The following is a 23,142-nucleotide window of genomic DNA, read 5'->3' as shown; positions in this document are numbered from 1 at the left end:
ATGAATTAGATTTGTGATTGTGAACTAGCTATCTTCTCGTAGGCCTCCTAGCTAGAAACGAACGAATCGGTGGCGTGAAGGAAGTGCAAAGCAGAATAGACGCCATCCAAGATCCGTGGAAGAATGCACCATATTGAACAAGTGAAAGCACGCTAAAGAGTCAAAAGGCAAAGGAAATGGTGGTGTTCATGATACATGATAATTCGGAACAGACTTAGTCTTTCCAGAACCAGCCGTTCTTAGATTTCTCGGAGTCGGACCTGGAGTCTTCCTGAGGATGAGACACCTCAACGGACTCGTCGGATTCCTCTCGTCCATCAGCGTATCGTTTCGTATTGATGATCTTGGTCCGAACCAAGCCATCGGCCAGCCGTACGCGTTCCGTTCGATTTATAGTGGAGACAACACGAGGGAGCACTGTTTCCGAGGCAGCTGGCTTGGTCTCCATCTCCGTCAACGAATCCTTGGGCATCTCGGAGACTGAAGTTTCGATCTCACCAGGCGCAAGATCAGTCGAAACCCCGTTCCCGTCGGTACTATGGTCATCCGCGATCTTCGGGACACTACTTCTGTATTCCTCCAATTCATCCTGTTGCTGCTTTCGCTCATCGAGAAGCAGACGCAGAAGAGGGCTTTCGGATGCACCGCTGAAAAACTCTCGCTCGCGTTTTTCAATATCTTGCAAGAAACGCTCATATAGATCCAGTTCGGTGTCAGCAGATGCTTCCTCTTTCTCTGGTAAAGCCCGAGACTGATCCTGTTTTGAGTCTGCAGGACCGGAAAATGTGATGCCAGACCAAGGCTGGCCCTCTGAGCGAGGCACAAACTTCCATCTGTCACCCAAGCTGCCTCGTTTCACGAGTGATTGTAACCAATCCGATCCAGTCTCCGTTTTCGTAGGAGTATCGCGATTCAGCATCGGCTTTCCATTCTCAAGCCGGAGTAAATCCTCAAATGCCTCTCTCCACTGCGGTTCGGAAGGGTCACGCTCAGAGTTGGTATGTAAGGACGGTAAGATGGACGAGAAAATGCCCTTCTCGCGGTGCGAGCGGTGTTTACCTTGACGTTCCAGATGAAGAGGCGAGTAAGGACTGAACATGATATAGGCGATGGGCCATGTGGGCGAATTAGCATCTTCGAACAGATCCGAGAGGAAGAGATTGTGTCCAGGGTGCAGGAGGTGCATCGCGAAAGGAGAGAAGCGGTCCTCAAGCCAGAATCGGTCGAAGATAGAATCCAAGCCAAAGAAGCTGGATGGGCCATTACGCCAGTTCCTCCATGATCGAGAGTGCCAGGGTTCATCATTATCGAGCCAGTGTGCCTTTCCGTGATTCCGCGCATCATCTCCGTCTCTGTCGGCCGGGTATCCACTTGCGTTATCTCGATCTGTTGGATAACTCCTTCCCCAGTCCGACTCGTCGCCAGTTCGCGGGTGTGACATGGTGCTCTTGTATCCGTGGTCATTCACAATTATATCCCAGTGGCTGTTGTGGTGCGGCGACGTCGCCATTGAAGGAAGGCCGATGATAGATTGAAGCATGGTGGATACCTGCTCATCGGCATAGCGCCGGAAAGCAACGAACGGGTTGCTCTCATGAGCAGACCAGTCCCGATCTTGGGGTGAGCTGTCTTTGCGGTTGGTGTCTTCATCGTTTCCCATTGTTTCAGAGTACTTGGAAGGATAATCGATACAGGTTTGGACTGACGAAGAAAAAGTGAGAAGTTGCAGAGTTGAATAGATGTTGGGGAGCCCCACTCGTTGCCACGTGATCCCCAATGCATTTCTATTTTCTCCTTCCTTTTAATTTGCATGTGCTTCCCTCGATTTCTCCGTGTTTCTTCACAATCTCTGATTACATGCTTTTCCTGTTCTGTTCCTCCACAGACTACACCAGATTCTTCGGTCAATATATACCTCTAGTCGCAGATCAACCCCGTGATTCGGCCTCAAGCGTGCATAATAGCATTGAGCCGCTGGCGTCATCAGAGCCCCACTGCAGCTCGATCCAGAACCATAGTTCAACCTCCGATTAACGCGGGTTTAGACTTTTATATGCCCTTTTATATGGGGTTGAAGATCAGCATACACGAAATTTCCCATACTCTGATGAGTATCTGAGTGAAAAGTAGCGGAGATGATTGAACTAAATAATCAGACGTACTAAAGACAGAGACTGACGAGTTGCACTTTGATTATCGTTGACCGTACCAGCCGAGCATACCAACCTTACATATGTGCCTGTGCTTGAGGCTCCCACGCTTCATCAAACCCAGTAGAACGAATCCACATTGACCCCGTTTCCTCCTTATCAGTGCAATCAATAGCTGTAGAGAAGTCAGCAAGGAAATACATAAATGTATCAGGTCGAATCCGCTTACCCATATTTCCAATCCGAAGCCACATATCCCCTTTGATTGGCATCTCGGAATTCTGATCCTCGAATGGCTTACAAACTTTCTCGCCATTTGCCAAAGCTCGTGCCAGCTTGGCGAGATGTCCATCATCGTCTGGATGAGTGATACTGCGTGTGAATATCTGCGACCAGTCCTCCTTTATTGGATAACTGGCTATCTCATCCAGCAGAAGGTTTGGCGATCCGCGAGAAGTGTACATCAACAGATCCATCCGCCCCTTCCATTCTAGCAGGCGTAGCTTGGCCCTTTGGTCCAAGAATGGGAGGTTGACAATTTTAGAGAAGAAGATAGACGAATTGACACAATGGATGTAGAAGAAATCCAGTCTCATCTTCTTGGTCGGACGCTGGGCTGCAGCGGTGTAGTACACTAGCACATAGTCAGCAATCTCATTGGCTCGCACTCAAACACCAGCGAGTAGACTTACCAACTGTGTTGATCATATCCGCCAACCGTTCTGGCACCTGGTCCTCAGAAACCGTGAATTGAGCAGCATACTTCATCATCTGCTCGGGTGCTCTATGCAGCACACCATCTCTGATCTTATTGGCATCACCCCACTGAACACTCTCAACAAGAGCTTTGTCTGTGCGGATCTCATTCAAAAGCTGAAGCAGGGACTTCTGGCCAGATTTCCCAATGCCACCAGCCATCTTCTCAGTTGGCAAGAAGAATTCTCGACCAATCCATTCTTCATGCACAGCCGCCTGTGCAAGAGCCTGGGCGACAATGGCAGGCTGATTAAACTCTAGTCCGAAGCCGAGATGAATGAGCGGGTGAATGAGGCCTGGATAATTAGCATGAAGAGAACCAAATGTGAACCCTTTGAGGAAGGAGTACTTACCACCAAACAGCCGACACAGCATGCTCTCAGCCCGTTGGTCGCCGGCAAAGACATACTCTGTCAAAACCGAACCGACGCCCTTTGCATCAAGCTCCTGCTGAAAGAAAGCCAAATAATTAGGATAATGCTGTTCCTTCCCAAAGTACTCCTGGAACTTGGTCACATCATGCATAGATTTGACGACCTCTTGGTCGGTTGGCATCACAGGTCTCTGGTAGATTGCATTACGATCATAGCAAGCCTTGATATCCGCTGGTGCTGCGCCGAGAGCAAAGATAGTCAGAACCTGGTGCGGGATGTGGTCTGTGTCTTGGCGTTAGTCATGGCTCTGGATATGAGGGCATGTATCTGAGACCACAGGATACGTACTATGAAACCCATGTTCATTGAAGAAGACATGGTGCTTTGCCATATCCTCTTGCAAGATCTCGCTCGCTGTTCGCGCTGCATCTTCTCTCACGCCGGAGCTAAAGACACCGGAGTCTGTCACCAGCGATAGATTGATCGTGGTTGCGGTAGCCATTTTTGATGGAGTAACACGGGGACCGTGACTGTTGTTGAGACTATACGAGCTGTACGGCGCAACTAGTTGCGGGAATGGCAGCCGAGGTGAAAATGTCGAAGGTTGAGTGGCAGTCTGCAGCAGCGAGGGTAGAGCAGAATAATAGCGAGTGTCGTTTGTCAAGAATATTCTTAGCCTGTTTCTGGCTGTAGAGTTGAATGCGAATAAATGACGTTTGTGATGTTGGAGTAGGCGGGGAAGCATGTCCTTTATATAGCTCGAGTCATCCCTAGGTTTACTTGATGTGCGACCTGAAACTTCCAGGCAAGCTAGACAGGTCTGCAAGGAAATGTATCTCCAAATCGAGCCTATCAGAGTCCGACAGTTACTCAAAGCTGGTCACAATGCAGCTCAAATACGAAAAAGCGGAGACATCGGGCCTTCGGGCTTCGGGCTCTTACCACCGTCGTGACCCACCCGTGAACGTCATGCATCAGTCAGCATGGGCCAGGCGTCTTTAGTTACTGCGTACTAGACCGGCCTTGCTGACTTATTCATGTACATGTGGCCCTAGATGAGGAGCTGTGAAAGAAACGCTACGGTTGATAATAGGAAGGTGTGAGATGCAGGCTGAGACATTTTGAAAAGGTGGCTATCAAACCACGAGAGTATTGGTAACGAAGTGAAATGCTATCGGAAAGGCAACAGCGAGATGACAAGCGTACAAACCATCCATTGGTACGAAAAGACATGACACATACTGTAAGGTAGTACTGAATCTAGTCCTAGAGGTTGGGGTGAGGTTCAAGTCTTCATTTTTTGGTCTATTTTCCGTATGTGAGAATCTGGGGTATATGTCAATCTGGGGTGCAGGGGGGATCTCGGATTTGCTCGAACCGTCCCAGAAAAAGAATCAGATATAGAACAAAACAACAAGGGAAGAAAGGAGGCCAATAAAATCCAGTAACGCAATTTCCGCTTTTCACGGGCCGAGCTCTCTCTCCTTCTTGCGACGCTGCCTGTCTCGTTCCATCTTTTTGAACAGCGGGTGGTGACCAGCCTTATCCTTGAGCTGCTTGTTCCTGCTCTTGTTGTACTCAATGTAGGCCATGTCATCGCCACCAGCAAGACCGCTGAGAGTGGCAGCGCTGCGCTTAGCACCCGTTTTCTTAGCTGGCACACGCTTGCCACCGGAGCGCATCGAGAACAGATCATCATTGACCTGTTCAACATCGGCGGATGACTCATTCTGCAACATGACTTCTTGCAGAAGCTCGCGGCGCTCCGTTGCCGTGGAGTACGATAAGCCTTCATAGTTGTCTATGCCTTGCAGATGGGTGATGACCTTGAAGGCATACCCCTGGTCAATAAGGAAGGCCTGGCGTTTGGCCGAGTAGACCATCTCATTGGTGTCCTTAGAGACGAGAGAATAGAAGAAAGCATTGAAGCCTTCATCGTTTCTGCGCTTGGCTCGCAAAATTCGTCCCAGCCGCTGGGCTTCCTGACGTCGCGAACCGTAGTGGGATGAGATTTGGATCAAGCAAGTGGCCTCGGGTAGATCAAGCGAGGTGTCGCCAATCTTGGACAAGAAAATAGTATTGACCTGCTCGTTGTGTTGGAAGTTCTCCAGGATACGCATCCGCTCATTTTGTGGAGTACCACCATAAATGTAAGCTTTGTTCAGTTTGAGAGCATAGCGCTCCAAAGCGTAGACATTGTCGGAGAAGACGATAATTTTGTCGCCACGCTTCTCGTGGAAATCGATCAAAAACTGGCATGCTTGGAATTTACGAGGGTTCATAATGTAAAGCAGAGCTTGCTTTCTCGAGCTTTCCCGCAAATACTCGGAGTAGAACTCGGTCGTCATCGGGCACCATACCTCAGCACATTGGACCTTGGCGATGTGGCCCTGTGCAGCAAGCTCCATCCAATTGGCTTCGTAGAGTTTGGGGCCGATCAGGAAGTTCAGATCTTTGATCTTATCGTCCTCACGTAGCAAGGTTGCCGTGAGACCGAGTTTGCTCTGTGCGGCGATTGCAGATGTGACCTTTCGGAACATCGAAGCAGGTACGACGTGAACCTCGTCGAGAATCATCATACCCCATTCTCGTGACTGAAGCCAGTCCATCATTTTCTGTGCATCATACGAACGGGCACGGGTCTGGGAAACCATTGAGTATGTGGACACGATGATCCCAGTTGACCGCTTGAATTTCTCCTTGTGGTCAGATGTGAAAATGGCGATATCACCTGGGTCGATTGTCGTCCACCGCAGGAACTCATTTCGCCACTGAACCACAGACATCGAACTTGTGCAGAGCACAATGGTGCCCTTCTTGATGGTCGCCGCAGCGGTGATACCCACAAGGGTCTTTCCAGCACCACACGGAAGCACAATGATACCGCTCTTGGCTCGTCCGTTACCGAACATTTTACTCAGGCTCTTTTCCTGGTAGGACCGAATCCGTGCTGCTGGCTTCAGATCCATGTCTAGATTCGGGTTCACCGTGTCTCCCTGGAAATCGTACTCCTCCAGGGCAGGGCACCCGATTGACTGGCATCGGGCTTTGACCACTTCGACACCAGCGGCGGGAATCTCGAAACTGTACGTCGTCGCTTCTTCGGTATCATCTTCGCCAATGTCGTCGATGCCGTAATTTACGACTCCATCTTCTTCGGCCCCATCCCTGACAGTGGCAGCGGCGGCGTCTTGTTGGGTCGTCTCCCGCACACCGGCTGCATCTTTGGTTCCGGGGATGACAAGGCCACCCATTTTCGGAGCGGCCCGTTCGATAATTCCCTCAGTATTGTCTATTCTTTGTGGGCCAATCACCTCATCTTTGAGCAGGCGCTGAAGCATCTCGGGATCCGTCGTTTCGACATAGTAGTGGTTATGCCTCAACACCATCTTGATCTTTCCGTACGACTTTGTGAACTCGATGATGAATGTGCGGATGCTCTCAGGTAGCGGTGTTTTCGATAGACGGTCCAAAAACTCAACGATGTCCTGCGGTTTGAGACCGACCGAAACCGCCGCATAGAGACTGTGTCCGGTCAAGCGGTATTCGTGAAGATGGGTCGGACGGGAGAGCGGCTCAGCGATAGTGGTCAAAAAATCTTGGGCTTGGGGAGCCAGCGGCGAAAAACTCTCGAGTGTGATTGTGCCTTTCAGAGGCTCGATCCATAACGGCCGGTTGTAGTGATCGCGCTTCAGCGGGAGCGAGGAGAGATCTTTGTAACCGAATCTAGGATCCGTCTTCTCCCCTTGGGTCCTCTTGCTGAACGACTCGAGGGAAAACTTGTTCACGACCGCTTTATCCTCTGGTTTAGCCTCTGATTCACATCAAGTGAGCAGACTGCTAAACTATACCTTTCAAGTTGGATTCCTCCGGTAACTCATCGCGATCCGAGTATTCATCGCTGCTGGAGATCTCCGTAATATCAGGAACCGGTGTAGCTCGCTTCGATGCACTGCTAGACCGACCAGCTGGTAAGATCAGTGACTGTCACCTGGGTAGACCCATGCACCAAAGACTTACCGTCAGCCGCCTTGCGTTTGGGAGGCATGCTCGGACCGTTCAGTCGATATCAATGAAAAAATGAGGTCGCTGTGACCGTCCAGGAAGATGGAGCGAGCCACTCCCAGGTACCTTACACCAGCATGAAACCAACGAAGCTGCGCCGAGTGGATATGCGGCGCCTGACTGAGTTACGTGTTTGAAAAAAGATCGCTGGGTTGTTCCGGAGTAGTGGCTTGAGCGGGTGTGAGAGGAAACGAGGATTATGGTTGGAGGATGATATCAACTAAAGCGACAGGTATGGGAAGAAAGGAAGTGTGGGAGTAAAAGTCAGCCTGGATTGCTCAGAGGAAGATGGTTGATAATCCATCGCCTGAGGCATCCATCGATACCCGTGGTCCGTGCGCTGGTGCGGCGACTGACGTAAAGCTTGAGGTCCCGGCCCATTGCTGCGGTCTATCCCGGGGTCGTTTTCTTTTGCTTCACACATCGAGCAATCGCCAGATTTCAACATGAATACTGTAAGTCGCTCTGTTTTTTGTGTTTGGAATCTGCTAATTGGGTTCAATTTTAGATTCGATCTACCTGGTGAGCAGCCATATCCCCGTTGGAAAGCAAAATGCAGCCGGCCGGGAATTCCCGTTTACTGATGCAGCTTTCGCCCATAGGATGGGATGGGGCTCCCTTTGCCTCGGTACGTGATTCAACAATTGCACCCTGGTCAGCGAGCAATGACAAGTCCATTGATCTGCACATTGTACGAATCGACTAACCACAAGATTCCAGCCGGCGGCGGAGCCTACTACTTCGCGAAGCAATCGATCAACGCAGATCGACAAGCCCGATTCGAAGCTGAAGTCAAGCACAAGGCTCAAATGAAGTTGATGGAGGAAGAGCACGCTCGTAAAGCGCTGTCTGTGAACAAACCATCTCTGGAAGGAGACACTTTGAAGCGAGCGAATATGATACGACACCAGAATGCTACCGATGATGGCGCCTCGCCGAGTATCGAGGCCTCTCATGACCCGGCGGCTACCCGACACGAACCCTTGACCGAGGCCGACCGTGTCGTGGAAAAGAGCAAGTACGAGACGGCGCAGCCGTATCGGCCTCCGAGTGGGAACCGATTTAGCTGAGTGGCCGCATCGTATTTAAGCAAGCTTCAAAAATAGAGAATCATGGAACACAGCATATTTTGGGTCACAGCATATTTTGGGTGGGAATCTTACCTTACGGATCCTATCTACTTTGTGTTACAAGTAGTCCGTTGGGTGATGACAGTCACCAACAGTGGATGCATTTGAGCACAAGGTGAACTGCTGTGTATTTACTCGCTCGCGGCGAAGATGCAGATTCCATTATACTGTAACTCTCCTTCCCAGGTTCCGAGTCCCTATGCAGTAATCATGATGGATAATAACAGTCATAATAGCGCCAGTAAAGAAAAGAAAACGCCAACACCCAGAACTCCTTGGGCATAATCCATAATATTGTAAACCGGGTATCAGGGCCTGCACGACAATGTCTGTCCAAAGCATGTTCGACTATCGCGCATGGAAGCAAAGTGGGGGGTTCCTGTATGACATGTTAGCTTCTCCACATCCGCAGCCAGCATTAACTCTGGAACTCAGCATGATCCGGGACTTACTTTGCGCTAGTAGGTCTGCCAGACCTCCGTTGTCGCGAACTCTCCAGAGCAGGTGGGATAAATGGAAGCACCACGCCCGAGACGATGCAGCCCATGGCTACGGCGCGTACAGCGCGCGAGTCTGGGCGAGGACGATGGGCCGAAAAGTGCCGAGCTAAAGGACGCGCAAACTGAGAGGCCATAATGTATGCCATCACGTAGTTGAAAGTAGTTGAAAGTATGAGAGAAGGTGCTGTGTTTCTGTTTGTTGGGCTTTGTTCTGGTTTGGAAGAACTGAGAGGTAGAAGAAAGTTTAAGAAGTACACAACTCAACAATACAGTCGAAGGACAAAGGCTTTATTTAACAAACGAAATGGATAGCACGGCAGTCAGGCCATGCAAACGCGCAAGTGATCCGGGGGCGGGGCAAGCATGGCCTGATCCTCAGTAGGAACATCATCCGTGATCAGACCTAGAGTAGGCTAGTAGCCAACTAGGAATTGTGGGATTCACTATCGGCGCGCTCCTCGAATAATATGACTCTAACCCCTATTGTAAATGTACAAATGTCTCATAATGGACTTGTCGAAATGAGAGAGAGCCCTTACGCCATTGCGGGGTTTCATGTCCAAAGTGGGGATCATTTGGAGTTGGGAAAGATCGATCAAGACTGCGTCTGCGCATGAGTACCTTCAGGACTAGGTATGACCGTATGAGAATGTCTGGATGCCAAACATGACTTCCGACTAGATCTGATTGTGTCAGACAGTAGACAGACTGATGTACATGTAGACTTGTATAGTTACGGAGTAGTTATACGTCGCATTTACCTACTCCCTCAATCAGACTATGTATATAGATCACGTGAATATTGACAACCACCGCCTCGGGTGAAGATTAATCCGAATAATCACCCCTCACGTGTGATAAGAAGCTTCGATAACGGGAGCTGGAACCTTTGAATTGGAGACGATTATTGCTTCCAGCTTCCTCCGTGGACTCTCTCATAATAGCGCAATCATGGAGAATCATCAGCTTGTCGTCTCCAAGGCTGCTTTTGCAGCTCGTCTATTGAGGCCTGATCCTACGACGGTCCCTCGAGACGAAATAAGCGCCTTTCATACCTCCCTCGAGCGCGTGCTGTCGCATTGTTCTCCAACAAACGTCCAGGTCTGAGCCGATTTCAACTCCGTTACTTCCACTTTCGGCTTACTAAACACCCACTCTGCCAACAGATCTGTAAAGCTTGGCTTCTTCGCTTTGTTGTTCTCTCATCTAGCCGGGTAGGAGGCTTGGCTACCTACCTGGAAGCCCTCGCCGGCTCCGGGTCATCGCAGCCCACGGGATCTGGCGTCTCACTAAAGCGCCGAAAACTCCACATCCTCTATCTCCTCAGTGATATCCTCCACCATTGCAAGTACCACCTAGACACTACCGCCGCCTTCTCCACGGTCACCGGGTCTCTGCAGCCGCATATCGTCAACTTGGTCGGTCACGCAGCAGCCTACGATCGTCAAAAGAACCCTCGCCTTCACCGTCGCCTAGACACATTGCTAGACGTCTGGTCTGAGCACAAATACTTTCATCCCGACCTCGTCGGCAAACTTCGGGAAGTCGTCATCAACTCGGCTACCATTGGGTTCACGCCGTCTACCAATGATACAACCGACGCGGAAGATCCAACCAAGAAGTCCGGGAAGGAGGAATCATGGATCATGCCTGCTATACACGGGGATCCGTCCACTCCCTGGTATGACCTTCCTGCGGGCTGCTGGTTGCCTCACATCATCCCCCACAATCCAATTCCCATCCGACCTGCCGACATCAAACCAGTCCGCGTACAACCAGGTCCAGCCTCGCCAAGACTGATTCATGCTGTCAAAGAAAGCATTGAGTACGCGAACAGGCTCTATGATTCGGAGAATCCCCTGGACGATGCCACTGAAGACCTCGACGCGCTCGGCCAGGTAGTCAATGGCGAACGGTATTATGGATGGTCCGTCGAGTTCTGTGAGAAAATGAAGAAAGATCCGGACGACTCCTCGACCGGAAGCCGGAGCCGGAGCGGATCACCATATCCCAAGCGCCGACGCTACAGCGACAGCTCTATTGACCGCTCCGAGTCGCAGTCTCCACCACGTTGCCGTCCCAACCAACCTGAGATCCATCGTCACCATGATTCACATGCTAGAGCCCCGCACAGCGAGAACCCATACCGCCAGGAACCATCCACTTCACACTTCCCGCCCCCTCATGATCCATCTCATCATCCACCTGCACCCGCCAACTCATTCCCTCCCCCTCACAACCCGAATGCACAGTACTCGCGATCTCAAATGCCTCCTCATGCTGGATATGCCCAACAGCCTGTCGGTAATTATGGCTCCTGGCCTGCTCCCCAGCATATGTCGACGATGCCCTTCCCCAATCCTGGACCTGGGTACTCCCCTTCCGCTTTCCCTCCCCAATACCAGCACCCCTCTTCTATGCCCTTCCCGACTACACAGGGACAAGGACAGGGACATGCCATGCCACCTGGACAGTACCACTTCCCTCCTCCCTATTATGGGGGCCAGCAAGGTCAACCGGGCGGCCCGTGGGGACCACCACCGGGTGGCCGTGGATGATAATAGTGCCCATAAAATAGTGTATGATTAATGCTGGGGAGGGAGTTATTTCCAGTTTGAGCTACTACCACACCATTGAAAGGCCTTGGCGTGGCTCGCGCCGTCCAATGGATGGTGTGCTTTGTATGATTTATGAGGGGAACCTTGGATTTCCATGAAATGAAAGAATAATTTGTTGGAGGTAGGGGTCTACTCTACTTTTCAATCATCTTCATCGAGCACATGTACGTGGACTCTTACACTGGCAATTAGTTGCGACAATAGCACCATATGTATGACAAAGAAGACCGTAGTAATTAACCACCTATTGAAAGCATATGTTGTACCAATACACATCGCAGTCAAGTAATATCGAGTAGAAAGAAAAGAAACCCAAACCCCCATCATTCCCTCTATATGATCCCCAGAGTATAACCAAATCCCATTCAGCACATTAAAGCCCAGACCTGCCAGGAACTGCAATCAGGTGAGAATGTCCATGATCATATCAGCCTGAGTCTCGGGGAGATTCATCTGGTGCGTGTAGTAGTTCTTCTTAACCTGCTCAAAAGGCTTGCAAGAGTTGAGTGCGCCCTAAAAACACGCATCGTCAGCTTTTTAGCCCATTCTCTAGGGAAAATGTACCATAGGAAACAGAAAGACAGGAAAAACATACACCCTGGTCACTACAGCACATGGGCGAATACCCGTGTGCATTACAGGTATCCGGCGGATCCTGTTCATTCATCTTCTTGCCTGTGATGTTGGGACAAATTAGAACTGGACTCTCCAAGAGGAAGAAGTAGATAGAAAGAGAAAGGGAAAAACTTACACTGGAACGAGATAGCCGAGCTAAGCTCCAGCCCACTGACGATAGGAACCAACTTTCCAAGCGGCTTGATGACATCCTCGCCCGTCTGCTGAACGGACATGCAGCAGGACTTGAATTTACCCGTTGGGCATGTGTATGCCTCGTAGGGGTTTGGCGTCGGCGTCGGTGAAGGGGAGACGGAAGCCGAGCTCGAATGCGGGATGAGAGACTTTGACGCGGAGGGTGTGGGAGATGCCTTTTGGCTTGCCATTGGAACGGCGGTGACAGCTAGAATGGAGGCGAGACCCGCGAGGAGGGTTTTGATTTGCATGATTGTGGTGGATTATTGTTGGTTCAAGAGTGTAGTGAGTCGTGGATGTTGTAGGGCGACGCGACCTGCCACGCCGCGAATTGGTATGAGACTTGGGATATGTGAATCGAAATAGACGCGATAGACAGTTGGATAATCAAAGAGCGTATGTTGGTGTTCCGACGCAGCTGAGACTGAAATGAGTGACTAGAGGTGGGCGGGTTGGTTTGTCGTGCGAGGTTGTCGGTGTCGATGAGAGGAAAGGAACTGGACGGGCCTTTGATGCTTGCTAGGTTGGCCTTCAGAGCAGCATTGCAACAGGGACATCCTATTTTCTTTCCGTCCCCCTTCCTTGGGGATCTTTGAGTGGCTGGTGGGTGAATCCCGAGATTCCAGGGGGTTTGATCCCCCTGTTTGGACACAGGCACGTTGTGGCTTTGAAGCGTTGCTGATTGGATCATCTGGAATGTGCGCGGACAATTTAGCACTGATCTTGCTGGATTTGTGCCCTGGTATGTGGGTTCTATATCGCATCATAACATGGACCTCGAGCCTTAACTCAAGAGTGTTGAACAACAATACAAGACCACATCAGGGACATCACGATAGCTGTATCCAGGAGCTGCTTTTAGAACATCTTGCCGTTCTTATTTTCATCATTCAATATGACCATAGGAATAAGGAGGTCGAGTGTGTTGCGGGTAGATTGAATTCCCCTTTGAGGTATGCAAGGGGCATTTTCAGGCACGCACCTAGGCAGTTCTTCACACTTAACAACGCTTATAAAGTACAACTTAAGTTGCTTCAGTCTGCCTCTTGGAGCTGGAATCTGAGCTCACTTAATCGAAACGGACTCATCTTTTTGTACTGCGTATGGCAGTAATGTGACATCCGCTTCGCACCCACCAGATATATGAAAAAGTCTCGTCAAACCCCGAGAAGAAAACCTCGAGATAAGGCTTGTATATGTGAAGGTACTTACTTCCAAGGTTACTGGAATGGACGCAAACTTGGTGAACATGCATTCCGCCATAAGGCTGTCCATTGTAGGTAGACGTGAACTATTACGGCGTAGGTCTGTACCAGCAAGCATCTACTCCATGGCGGACTACAATCACACACAGTCTCTATCGAGCGAAGAAAAGAAAAACCAATACCCGTTTTTGCTGCGTAGTACTGCGTATACTAGTACAGGTCGTCAATGGCTAACATGGCTAGGTCATATCGTAACAAGGGTAACTGTATCGAGGACAAGCCAGTGTCCTCGACTCAGGGAAAATGTTGGTTCATCAATGAAAATGAAAAAAGCCAAAATGCTCGCTCGCTGGTAAGAAACACAGGAACATAGTTGTACAGGCTGATATACCTTCGCAGAAGGATACCAAGCAGAGTGGGAGGTGATCCGGCTCTGAGTGTCAACGATGAAGTCGGATAGCAAGGAAAGGAGACTGAAGATCAACTGGTCTCCTGAAAACGCTGAACGAGAAGTAGGGGAAAAGGGGAAGGACCATCTCCCAGTGACCCCGACGAGTCGAGGCCACAAAACAAATGCAAGTCAAAATTCGCTATGTCGCTTCAAAGCAGCTCACTAGGATCACTGTGGTGCCTTTCGTTAGTTTTCTGATACACCGGGAAAGCCACGACGAAGGCAAATGCTTACCTAGACAGTGTAGTGACCTAGTAGTCTGCAAACTTAAGCTTCAGCCATGTCGCGACCGCTAACAGCGCTGCCGCTGGCAGGGGAAGGTCCATTGGCTTGGCTGGCCATGTCAGTGCCACTGGAGGCACTGCTACGACCACTCTGGCCGCTGCTTTGGCTGCTGCGGCCGCTAGAGCCGCGACCAGGATGTGAGTCGTCGACATCGACGAAAGAAGACATTTGACGCTGAGTGTATTGCAACATTGAGCGGTTGTAGTCCTCTAGGGAGTCCTGGGCGGGATCGAGCGCCTGGTATGAGCCGACATGGCTTTCGCTGGACATGTTGTTGAGGTTTCCATTGTCCGAGGGGAACATAGAGTGCATGCTTTGGGCGGGCTGTTGCATTTGAGCGGCTTGAGTCATGGTGGAAGATTTCTAGCGCGAAGTAGGGTTAGCTTGAGTTGGGGGGCTTGATGTATTGGATCTCCGCAAGCGTTCTCGATGAAGGGAGGGAAGGTTGATGGCATGGGTGTCGGAGATAGTTCTGACGGTGCTGATATCTTAAGACAATTCAAGCTTGCTCACATTTGATATCGAAGGGATCAATAATTGATGATGGCTGAGGCAAGATAATGTGTCGTCTGAACGTAAGCTGTGGAAGTCGCTTAGGTGCTAAGAATGATAGAAAGTCGTGTAAGTTCAGAAAGATGGAGTGTATGCAAAAAGGTAATTGAATTCAAGCGAGCAAGGGTATATATACGGAAAAGACACCATATATCCACTACGAACTATGAACGCACATCGACGGTTGATCGCAGATGGCAAAAGCACCCGACTGTGCACTCTGTGATAGGTCAAAGGCAGTGCCTGATGTCTCCTGAGAGCGCTCAGGTCAACACGTACCCCGTATAAGATGCCCCACAGATTACATCGAGCGAAGTACGGTGACATCATTGGCTCAAAGGGGGGACACAACAATTCTCCCCCGGCCGATATCACACAAGCATCATAACCCCCCGGCTCCGAACATCTGTCGATGACCACAGAACATGGGTGGGGTCGAACCATCATCAATGGACATTAAGAGGACGTTTCAGGATTGCGGATATCCACAAGCTCTGGAGACTGGTGAATTTGGCAACGATCAAAGTACTACTCCGATGAGGTCACTGGGGAATGTGAGCGGACCACCGAGAGCCGAAGGCTTTCTGAGATCGGCGTTGATCACAGTCAATCCCCTGCAGATCTTCGCCTGACGTCTACTGTACGAAACGGATCGTAATTGGGATTATCGTGGGCTTTTGCATGGTGATGTCCATTTTTCATTCTGCATCTCCTCGGAGTTGGACATGCAGAAAGGAGAAATGTGGACATCCGCAGTGGAGTCACTGCGCTAAGAGTGGTATAGTAGTAAACATACTGTTCGTCCGCATATTAGCCTTTAGGGAGACGGTCTGCCATTAGTCCAACTCGAATCCGATAGCTCGATGCATGTTGTAATTCGTGCGACTTTGAAGCAGTAACTGCGTCTGCGGCGCAGTCAACAAAAGCAAAGAAGAGCGACGTCGCTGAGGCTCAGATCAAATGGAGCCATGTCGTCATACCCCCCAGCCATCGGAGCGATCCGAATCGTTGATTTGGCGCTCCAGCCAGCGACCACTTTCTGCAGGAACCAACCTGAGAATCGCCACTGGACAATTGCCCCACGAACCTTAGAGTTGCTCGCGGCTCATTTGACGGCTGTCAGAAGTGGTTCTTTTGTGGATAGTGACCACGAGCCCAGCAATATATGGAAGCCACAGGGGGGTTTACAGACATAACGGGAACGCATATTATAGCGGAATAGAGGTTAAATTTCCCACAGATCTTTCTGTGGAAACGCTTAACATGAACAAGGTGAGTCTTGGAGAAAACAATGTGGAGAGCGCTAGTCGGTTACTCCGTAGTCCCCGTAGTGACCCGGATCCGAATGTACTGTGTAGTGTGTACTCCAGTTTGCCGCTTGGTTGCCTGAGGCAACACAGCACCTGACGTCAGTGAGCCCTCATCTTTGATGTACAGTGACTCTGGAATTTTGCATCTTGAAATTGGCTCTATTACAGATGGATGAAATCATGTCTGAACTTGAAATGTGCATCTAGACACATTTTACGGTTATCCAGGGACTAAATCCTGGTATTATCGTGTCGACAGGGGCTTGGTGTTCGTCGACGCCCTCAACTGAACTACGTCCCGATATGGGAATTGAGATGGCTCCACTACTATGCTTGATACTTCTAAGTGACAGCGACCCAAGGGAACGGGTTTCCTGGCTAGAATGATCGGTAGGACTGAAGGGAGCCACCGACAGGGGTGTTTGCATAGAAAACCGGGCTGGAACATCGGTTATTTGCCATCCGCTGAACCCTGGACGGATCCCGAACAGTTGTATGATCGGTATGACACCGGAGAGCATCAGAGCTGTTACTCTGATCTTGCTCGATGGAGATACAGTATCAAGAATGTTATCGACGAAATCCGGAGTTTGTTCAGCATCGCGACTCTGCTTTGCCACCGGGGATGTCTCATTTGAGAGCAACACAGCGACGTCAGACTGGATCTCTTGGTACAACACACAATGCATCCATGTACGCAGTACGGTGTGCATTAATCTCGAACTTTCTCCTCTTTGTCCTGAAAGTCTGCGACGAAAGCAAGAAAGATGGTAGCTATGATGCCGCGTGAGATCAGAATTGACGCAACCTTGGCAAGACTGTACTGTACAATGTCGTAAGCATAAAGAAAGTTGTGGAGCAACACCCTGACTAGACTGAATGTAGTTTAAGAGCGAATCATCCTCCAGCCGACGGTGCTCCTTGGGTCCGCTCTCATTGATATGACAGCATGCCATAGCAGATCAACCATGTCGTATGCAGCATGTCAGAAGGTCCACAGTTCAAGAGATACCATGTGCACAAACTTTATCGTCCTTAGGTAGACATCGTGATTCCAGGTATGTTTCGTATGTACCTGTACGTACAGAGTCTGCAAAGCCTTCCCGATCGGGGTGTTGCCGCTCCATCAAGGTCTCCAGGGCTTTGCTTATTGGTTATTTTGCAACAAGAGTGATACTTGCTTACACAGTACATGTATGCCAGAATACAGCTTAGAATGATGCCCCTGAACATTGTTCCTACTGGCTACATGTGAGCCCGGTGAACGGAAGGGCCCTGGGTGTGGATCACAACAAACAGGAAGAATGGACATTTGGTCCATGTATTGTCCATACTGTAGGTCCTCAATGCCACAACATACATCTAGAAGCCTTATTCTGACGTCTCTTCCCGGGTGTTTTGTATTGATACATCTGAGTAAAGTTGAGAAGCAATGTGCTTTGGGATGGACGTTGTGTGTACCAATGTCTGTTACAGAAGTTGGGGAGAACAATCAATAACTAGAAATCCAAGAAAACACGATTAGCGAGAACTAGAGCCGTGAGATCCATGGTGCTCGTAATTAGTAACTACAGTATCAATTGAAAATTATCTCAAACACTGATAATTCCGCGGCCAACTGGTGAAGTCACCTCGGAGCCCATGCAATGAAGACCTTACTATATCTAACTACTTTTCCCAACTGACAGAAATCAGGGTGTGTTACGAGCGTACTGGTAAATTCACGGAAAATTCTCCTAACTAACTAACTAGAAACAACAATGGTCTGGTTTTGACAATTTGGTCAGACACAATTATGCTACACACTTATCCCGCTTGCCAGATACTCTTTGCTGAATGGATAATCCGAATACCCGACAGCTGACTCGGGGACATAGAAGCTGTCTCTTTTGTACGCACTGAGCTCCAGACCCTTCATGATCCTGAAGATAAGATCCGGATTGGAAATGAAGTGCCGGCCAAACACGACCATAATGTCCTTGTCCGGATACTTCTCATCCACCAACTTGCGGGCCTCATCCGATGTGTACCCGCCAGCAATAAGAAAAGGTCCATCCCACAGATTGTACGCAAAATCCAGCGTCTCATGGCCATCATGATCCTGAGCACCGGAAATTCGCGACTCCACGAGGTGAAGATATGCAATGTGCGCCCGTCTGGCTTTGGTGATCACGTCCGTAAACTGCGGGATCGGATCCTGCATTCTCATTCCCTGGAATGTACTCCACGGGCTCAGTCGAAGCCCGACACGTTCAGGACCGATGGCATGGACAACAGCTTTGATCACGTCGTCAACAAGGCGAGATCGATTTTCCACGTTCCCGCCATACTCATCGTCGCGCTTGTTGCTAACGTCTTGGATAAATTGGTCGAGCAAATATCCATTGGCGCCATGGATCTCGACTCCGTCAAAGCCAGCCCGAATAGCGTTATTCGCAGCGTTGACAAAATCCCGAATTGTCTGTTTGATCTTGTCGGTCGTCATGGCCTTGGGGATCGGGGCGCCTTCTTCCATGGGAATAGCACTGGGCCCTATAATATCGACCCCTTCTTTTTGGGCGATATCGATAGGCGCGACACGTCCCATAGCGAATAGTTGACAGAATATGAAAGATCCCTTGCGATGAACTTCATCTGTGACAGTTCTCCAGGCAGCGACTTGGTCCTCGCGCCAAATCCCCGGTGCGTGGGGAAATCCGCCGCAGTTTTCTGATATGAAGGTTCCCTCGGCGATGATCAAGGTACCTGGCACTGCGGCGCGTTGGCTGTAGTATTCTTTCATGAGGAGTGTTGGCACTCGATCCTCGGTCGCTCGGAGGCGAGTGAGTGGTGCCATTCCGATGCGATGTTTCACTTCTATGTCGCCGATTTTGATGGGCTCAAAAAGACGTGATGGAGACATTGTCAAGAATCCGCGAATGTGTTCTTCAATCTTCAGTGGGAGAGGAGAGTTGAGAAGACTATGATATTGAATTGAACCCCGAGGAAGACCAGCTATTTGTACTCTATTTTCAAGCAAAAGATGTGCTCTATTTCAAAGCAGTTTCAAAACATGCTATAATCGTCGGATGAATGTTGTTGAAGCTATTCACAAGTAGGTATAGAGATACTTCCCAAAAGGGAAAATAGATACTTCCTATTAGGGAAGGCGGAAGGAGCTAGACTATTTGTGGCTAAAGTCGTCAACATTGGACCAATCATCTATCCTGAGGATGAGGCTAGTGGGGCACAATACCCGGAGAGTTTCCAACTTTAATCGAAGTAATCGGTGCCACCTGCTCGGGTACGCATAATTAGCCAATGAGAAATAGAAGATGTTTGTCATCAGTTCAGTCAAGACATGATTTGCAATCAAGCCTTCAACATTCGACTGCTCTAATCGGGGAGTTCAGTTAAAGCCTCAAAGAGAGGTTGTCTTCGTAGTTGTCAGCAGTCCAGTTAAGTAGACATGATTCGAAATCAACACTTCAACACTCCGCTGCTCTAATCAGGGAGTTGAGTAATAGAAGGATAAAGAACCAAAGAAGTGATCCATAGAGCTAGTCTAGAGGGAATTTTCTTCCCAGAAGGCCTTAACCTGGGACAAAAATGCGCTGTCAGACCATATAAACTGCTTAAGAACCGTAAGAAGTTCTGGCCATGATGTATATAGCCGTCTCAATCTGTTGTGGTTCAAATGCAACAATCGCACGTAGCCTTGTCGTATAGGGCCTGCGGGGGCGAAAGCACCCCCGATGTGCAAGAGCCAAGCCAACAGATCAGGCGAATCATCCCATACTAGACTATCACTCGCTGCTTGTAATTCGCAGAGTAATTGTAAGGAAAGGTGGGACTGGGGGTATGTACAGTTAGCACCGTACGATGAGAGAATGAGAGACAAACGCAATCGATGTGATAACTTACAGGAATGGTAGAAGTCCGCCAGATTTTGCAGCGCAGCATAGTCGAGCATAGATATGCCGCTTGGTGGCAACATTGTGAGATGGGTGAGCGAACTGGCAAGCTCACTAACCTCGACTGGATAGATGCTTGGTGGTTATCGATTTGTGCCATCGACATTACATCCTCTTTGCCAATGATGGCTGAATCTCGGATACATTGCAATGCAAATACGTCCTTGAGGATTTCAACGAAAGCTTGACCTAGCTCATTGGAGTGTTTTTGAAATCCAGGTGGAAGGATAAATATGTCCGGATGGGAAAGGTCTCTCTTCCACTGGAGCTCAGAAAAGGTTGTGTGGTCAACAACTCGGGTTGAGCCTGTCATGACCGAACCATTCAAATCTGACCTGTCGACCGGTGTAAGTCTTAGCTGTCAAAAAAAGTTCTAACTTACTTACCAGAAGATCGCACGTTTGATATCATCGCTCAGATAGACGCCTTTTCTTTGGCATACGTCAAGAATGTGTTGTATTGCCCCCATATGAAGCTGTACTTGGCGTGGCATTCCAAGCCGGACCTTGATGATAAAACGTTATACTTTGATCCCAACAACTGTTCCGAATACGGCAAAATATCAGGAATCTTTGCACGAACCTCTATACCGGCTAGTAGCAGAATAGTCCCTATTGTAGACTCTGTAGCAGCCCTATCCGGAGAACTCAGTCTTTGACGGATAGAACTTAGAGCCTGGTTTTGGTATTCGAGGTACTTTCTGCTGGTCACGCTTTCTGTGGCTTTAAATGAGAACGTGAGCATAACGGCGCTCAGAAGAGCGTTATCATCTAGTCCTTTTCGAAGGACAGAGCGGAAATTTTGAAGCACGAGTTCGTCAGCAACACTGAACACCGGCTCCGTCAATTGTTGAACCCTTTCTACATTCAATGAGCAGTTGTTGGATATCAGGTATCTTCCAGAATCTTACCTCTGCTTAGCAATGCCCGTAATGTCGGCGACTCTGCAGCGAGCATTTGGAATGGATCGGAGCCTGCAGTGAGGGACGCTGGTTGTGTGATAAGAGCCTCGGAATGCTTCTCTTCTCGCACACGTCGGCTCTGACCGTTCTCAAGGCATACAACACGGAAATTATGACCTGAAGTTTGCTGAAGTCTTCTTTTACTCCGAAGACCGCGCGTTACAGCATGCGATCGGGCAAGGCGCTTCGCTGTGCGGTCATTCGGGGCCTTCATGGAAATAAAAACAAACATGCTATCACCTTAAAATACAAGTTAGTCATAATATATGGAGTCATGATTGCTCTCTTGGGGCTCTGCCCTACCTGAATTGGACTCACTGCGTCTAGTCATCGCAATGGAACCGTGCAAATGAATTAAACTGTCGTTCTCTTGGATCGATATCTGGGCATGCCCTTAATACAGAAATAATCTTGTGCTGCTGTGCAATATGTGTATCCCTTTTGTAAGCGTACGAGGAAGTGTTTAAATAAAATAAGTACGTTGTCCAGGGTCGACGGTGTCCTCTAGGCTTCGGCCCCGAAGGGCGGGCGGCGGGTACTTTACAAATCAGAGCGGCCCCGATTACCCCGATACGAAGGAGTGGCGAGCCGCACAGCGACCTCGCGAAAAGGTGCTGTCAACCGAAACCTCCATCATATGGCCCCACTTGACGATATCCCAATGATGGTACGTACGTAGTAGTCAAGAAAACACTAAAAAAATAATGGGACGAGCCGGGATCGAACCAGCGACCTTGCGAACTTCAGTCGCACGCTCTCCCAACTGAGCTATCGTCCCATCTGGGATGAAGAATGAAGCCCATGTAGACATCATGAATCTAATGCTGATCCGATGGAGAGCTACTGTGTAATTTTCACACAGCCTGAGCCAACCCATTTCTTGAACCCACCATTTCCAACCACCATGCTTTGAAATTGTTGAGGATCATTGCTGAGCGTTTCCCCCAAATTCTACATGTCAATCAGTGACCATATTTCTACAATACGGAGTCAAGCTTGTTTGTATCAGTGCGAGGTTTCGGCTTTTGGTACGAACATTTAGTTACTCGTCCGTGTCCACTGTCACCTGTCCACCTTACACTAGGAGCTTCAATCAATTGAAGTTATTGCCCATTGCTATAGGACGGTATAACTGGGTCTAGCTAGGTAGGTCTTGGTGTCAGATTCATCGGAGAGGTTTATCGCCACTATCGTTGCTATTGTACTCCGTACCTATACGATTCAGCTTAGCCCGTGGATCTATCTATTATATTTCTCAAATTCCAGGAACCAACCATTCATTTTATTCAAGCATAAAAGTAAGAACCCGCTCCGCTAGCCTTGTCTAGTCGCAAAGGCAAAAAGTGCAAAAAGTAATGGGACGAGCCGGGATTGAACCAGCGACCTTGCGAACTTCAGTCGCACGCTCTCCCAACTGAGCTATCGTCCCACTTAGGATGATAATTTAGCTCCATATGTGCATTATCAATCTCAAGCGCCCAATTCCTGATTTTAACATTCAGCGCTTCCAGCGATCTTCGAATACAACCTCGAATAACCAAACCATTAAGATATAGAACCGCATGGGTGTCTATGATAAGTCTAGCCTCAATAAAGGTTAACTATTCAAATTGATAGCCTAACATGTCCATCTGGCCAACATCTTTTCGGATAACGTTAAAATTCTTCTTGACCGGCTCCATATCGTAGCCACGAGCCAATGCGGCGAGATTCCATGTGCTTATGCCCTACTACCCTTTATACTGGACCTTGGAAATAAAATAGCAGGAAAGGTATAATATTGATGTCCACATTGTCCAGTAAAAAAAAGTTAAAAGCATCAAAGAACGCAAGTTTTTCCCAGGTAGGATAAGTGGCTGTGACCTTGTATGGTTTTAGTAGCTACGTATTCTCACCACTTCTGGCTCTAGTATCTCGCGGTTTGTAGTCGGTGCATGCCATTTCTATTGTACACCGTGCGGACAGTGCTATTCGGCTCAATGGTTAATGGTTGGTGTACTTTACAGGTACTATACAAGTTCC

The 23,142-nt window shown here is 49.2% G+C and overlaps 11 protein-coding genes across 11 annotated transcripts; 2 read left to right on the top strand and 9 right to left on the bottom strand.

Moving 5' to 3' along the window:
* Positions 1–214: 214 nt before the first annotated feature.
* N7515_000984 (uncharacterized protein) lies at positions 215–1,660 on the bottom strand (the record flags this gene model as incomplete). Its single annotated transcript, XM_056661728.1, has 1 exon — positions 215–1,660. One exon carries the CDS (start codon positions 1,658–1,660, stop codon positions 215–217), a length of 1,446 nt encoding a protein of 481 aa, XP_056526894.1.
* A 567-nt stretch (positions 1,661–2,227) lies between these two features.
* On the bottom strand, positions 2,228–4,025 carry N7515_000983 (questin oxidase family protein; the record flags this gene model as incomplete). Its single annotated transcript, XM_056661727.1, has 5 exons — positions 2,228–2,325; positions 2,380–2,784; positions 2,843–3,202; positions 3,260–3,562; positions 3,629–4,025. The coding sequence occupies 5 exons, from the start codon at positions 4,023–4,025 to the stop codon at positions 2,228–2,230; spliced, it is 1,563 nt and encodes a 520-aa protein (XP_056526893.1).
* Positions 4,026–4,743: 718 nt separating this feature from the next.
* Positions 4,744–7,328, bottom strand: N7515_000982 (TFIIH/NER complex ATPase/helicase subunit SSL2; the record flags this gene model as incomplete). The annotated part of the gene is made up of 3 exons (XM_056661726.1): positions 4,744–7,094; positions 7,132–7,248; positions 7,301–7,328. 3 exons carry the CDS (start codon positions 7,326–7,328, stop codon positions 4,744–4,746), a joined length of 2,496 nt encoding a protein of 831 aa, XP_056526892.1.
* A 463-nt stretch (positions 7,329–7,791) lies between these two features.
* On the top strand, positions 7,792–8,415 carry N7515_000981 (uncharacterized protein; the record flags this gene model as incomplete). The annotated part of the gene is made up of 2 exons (XM_056661725.1): positions 7,792–7,800; positions 8,059–8,415. 2 exons carry the CDS (start codon positions 7,792–7,794, stop codon positions 8,413–8,415), a joined length of 366 nt encoding a protein of 121 aa, XP_056526891.1.
* A 408-nt stretch (positions 8,416–8,823) lies between these two features.
* Positions 8,824–9,109, bottom strand: N7515_000980 (uncharacterized protein; the record flags this gene model as incomplete). Its single annotated transcript, XM_056661724.1, has 2 exons — positions 8,824–8,854; positions 8,928–9,109. 2 exons carry the CDS (start codon positions 9,107–9,109, stop codon positions 8,824–8,826), a joined length of 213 nt encoding a protein of 70 aa, XP_056526890.1.
* Positions 9,110–9,926: 817 nt separating this feature from the next.
* Positions 9,927–11,533, top strand: N7515_000979 (RNA polymerase II-binding domain-containing protein; the record flags this gene model as incomplete). Its single annotated transcript, XM_056661723.1, has 2 exons — positions 9,927–10,076; positions 10,142–11,533. 2 exons carry the CDS (start codon positions 9,927–9,929, stop codon positions 11,531–11,533), a joined length of 1,542 nt encoding a protein of 513 aa, XP_056526889.1.
* A 462-nt stretch (positions 11,534–11,995) lies between these two features.
* On the bottom strand, positions 11,996–12,654 carry N7515_000978 (uncharacterized protein; the record flags this gene model as incomplete). The annotated part of the gene is made up of 3 exons (XM_056661722.1): positions 11,996–12,106; positions 12,189–12,268; positions 12,345–12,654. 3 exons carry the CDS (start codon positions 12,652–12,654, stop codon positions 11,996–11,998), a joined length of 501 nt encoding a protein of 166 aa, XP_056526888.1.
* Positions 12,655–14,326: 1,672 nt separating this feature from the next.
* On the bottom strand, positions 14,327–14,695 carry N7515_000977 (uncharacterized protein; the record flags this gene model as incomplete). The annotated part of the gene is made up of 1 exon (XM_056661721.1): positions 14,327–14,695. One exon carries the CDS (start codon positions 14,693–14,695, stop codon positions 14,327–14,329), a length of 369 nt encoding a protein of 122 aa, XP_056526887.1.
* Positions 14,696–18,004: 3,309 nt separating this feature from the next.
* N7515_000976 (alkene reductase) lies at positions 18,005–19,108 on the bottom strand (the record flags this gene model as incomplete). The annotated part of the gene is made up of 1 exon (XM_056661720.1): positions 18,005–19,108. The coding sequence occupies one exon, from the start codon at positions 19,106–19,108 to the stop codon at positions 18,005–18,007; it is 1,104 nt and encodes a 367-aa protein (XP_056526886.1).
* A 642-nt stretch (positions 19,109–19,750) lies between these two features.
* On the bottom strand, positions 19,751–21,358 carry N7515_000975 (uncharacterized protein; the record flags this gene model as incomplete). The annotated part of the gene is made up of 5 exons (XM_056661719.1): positions 19,751–20,038; positions 20,110–20,494; positions 20,546–20,664; positions 20,742–21,019; positions 21,070–21,358. Coding segments are annotated over 5 exons (1,359 nt in total), but the record flags the coding sequence as incomplete, so codon positions are not given.
* Positions 21,359–21,802: 444 nt separating this feature from the next.
* Positions 21,803–22,574, bottom strand: N7515_000974 (uncharacterized protein; the record flags this gene model as incomplete). Its single annotated transcript, XM_056661718.1, has 2 exons — positions 21,803–21,938; positions 22,525–22,574. The coding sequence occupies 2 exons, from the start codon at positions 22,572–22,574 to the stop codon at positions 21,803–21,805; spliced, it is 186 nt and encodes a 61-aa protein (XP_056526884.1).
* Between the last annotated feature and the right edge of the window lie 568 nt (positions 22,575–23,142).

Source organism: Penicillium bovifimosum, assembly GCF_028826915.1.
Source record: "Penicillium bovifimosum strain IBT 22155 chromosome Unknown utg000001l_segment0_segment0, whole genome shotgun sequence".
Lineage (NCBI taxonomy): Eukaryota > Fungi > Ascomycota > Eurotiomycetes > Eurotiales > Aspergillaceae > Penicillium > Penicillium bovifimosum.
Note: the sequence above shows the minus strand (reverse complement) of the source record. Positions and strands in the feature narration are given on the sequence as shown.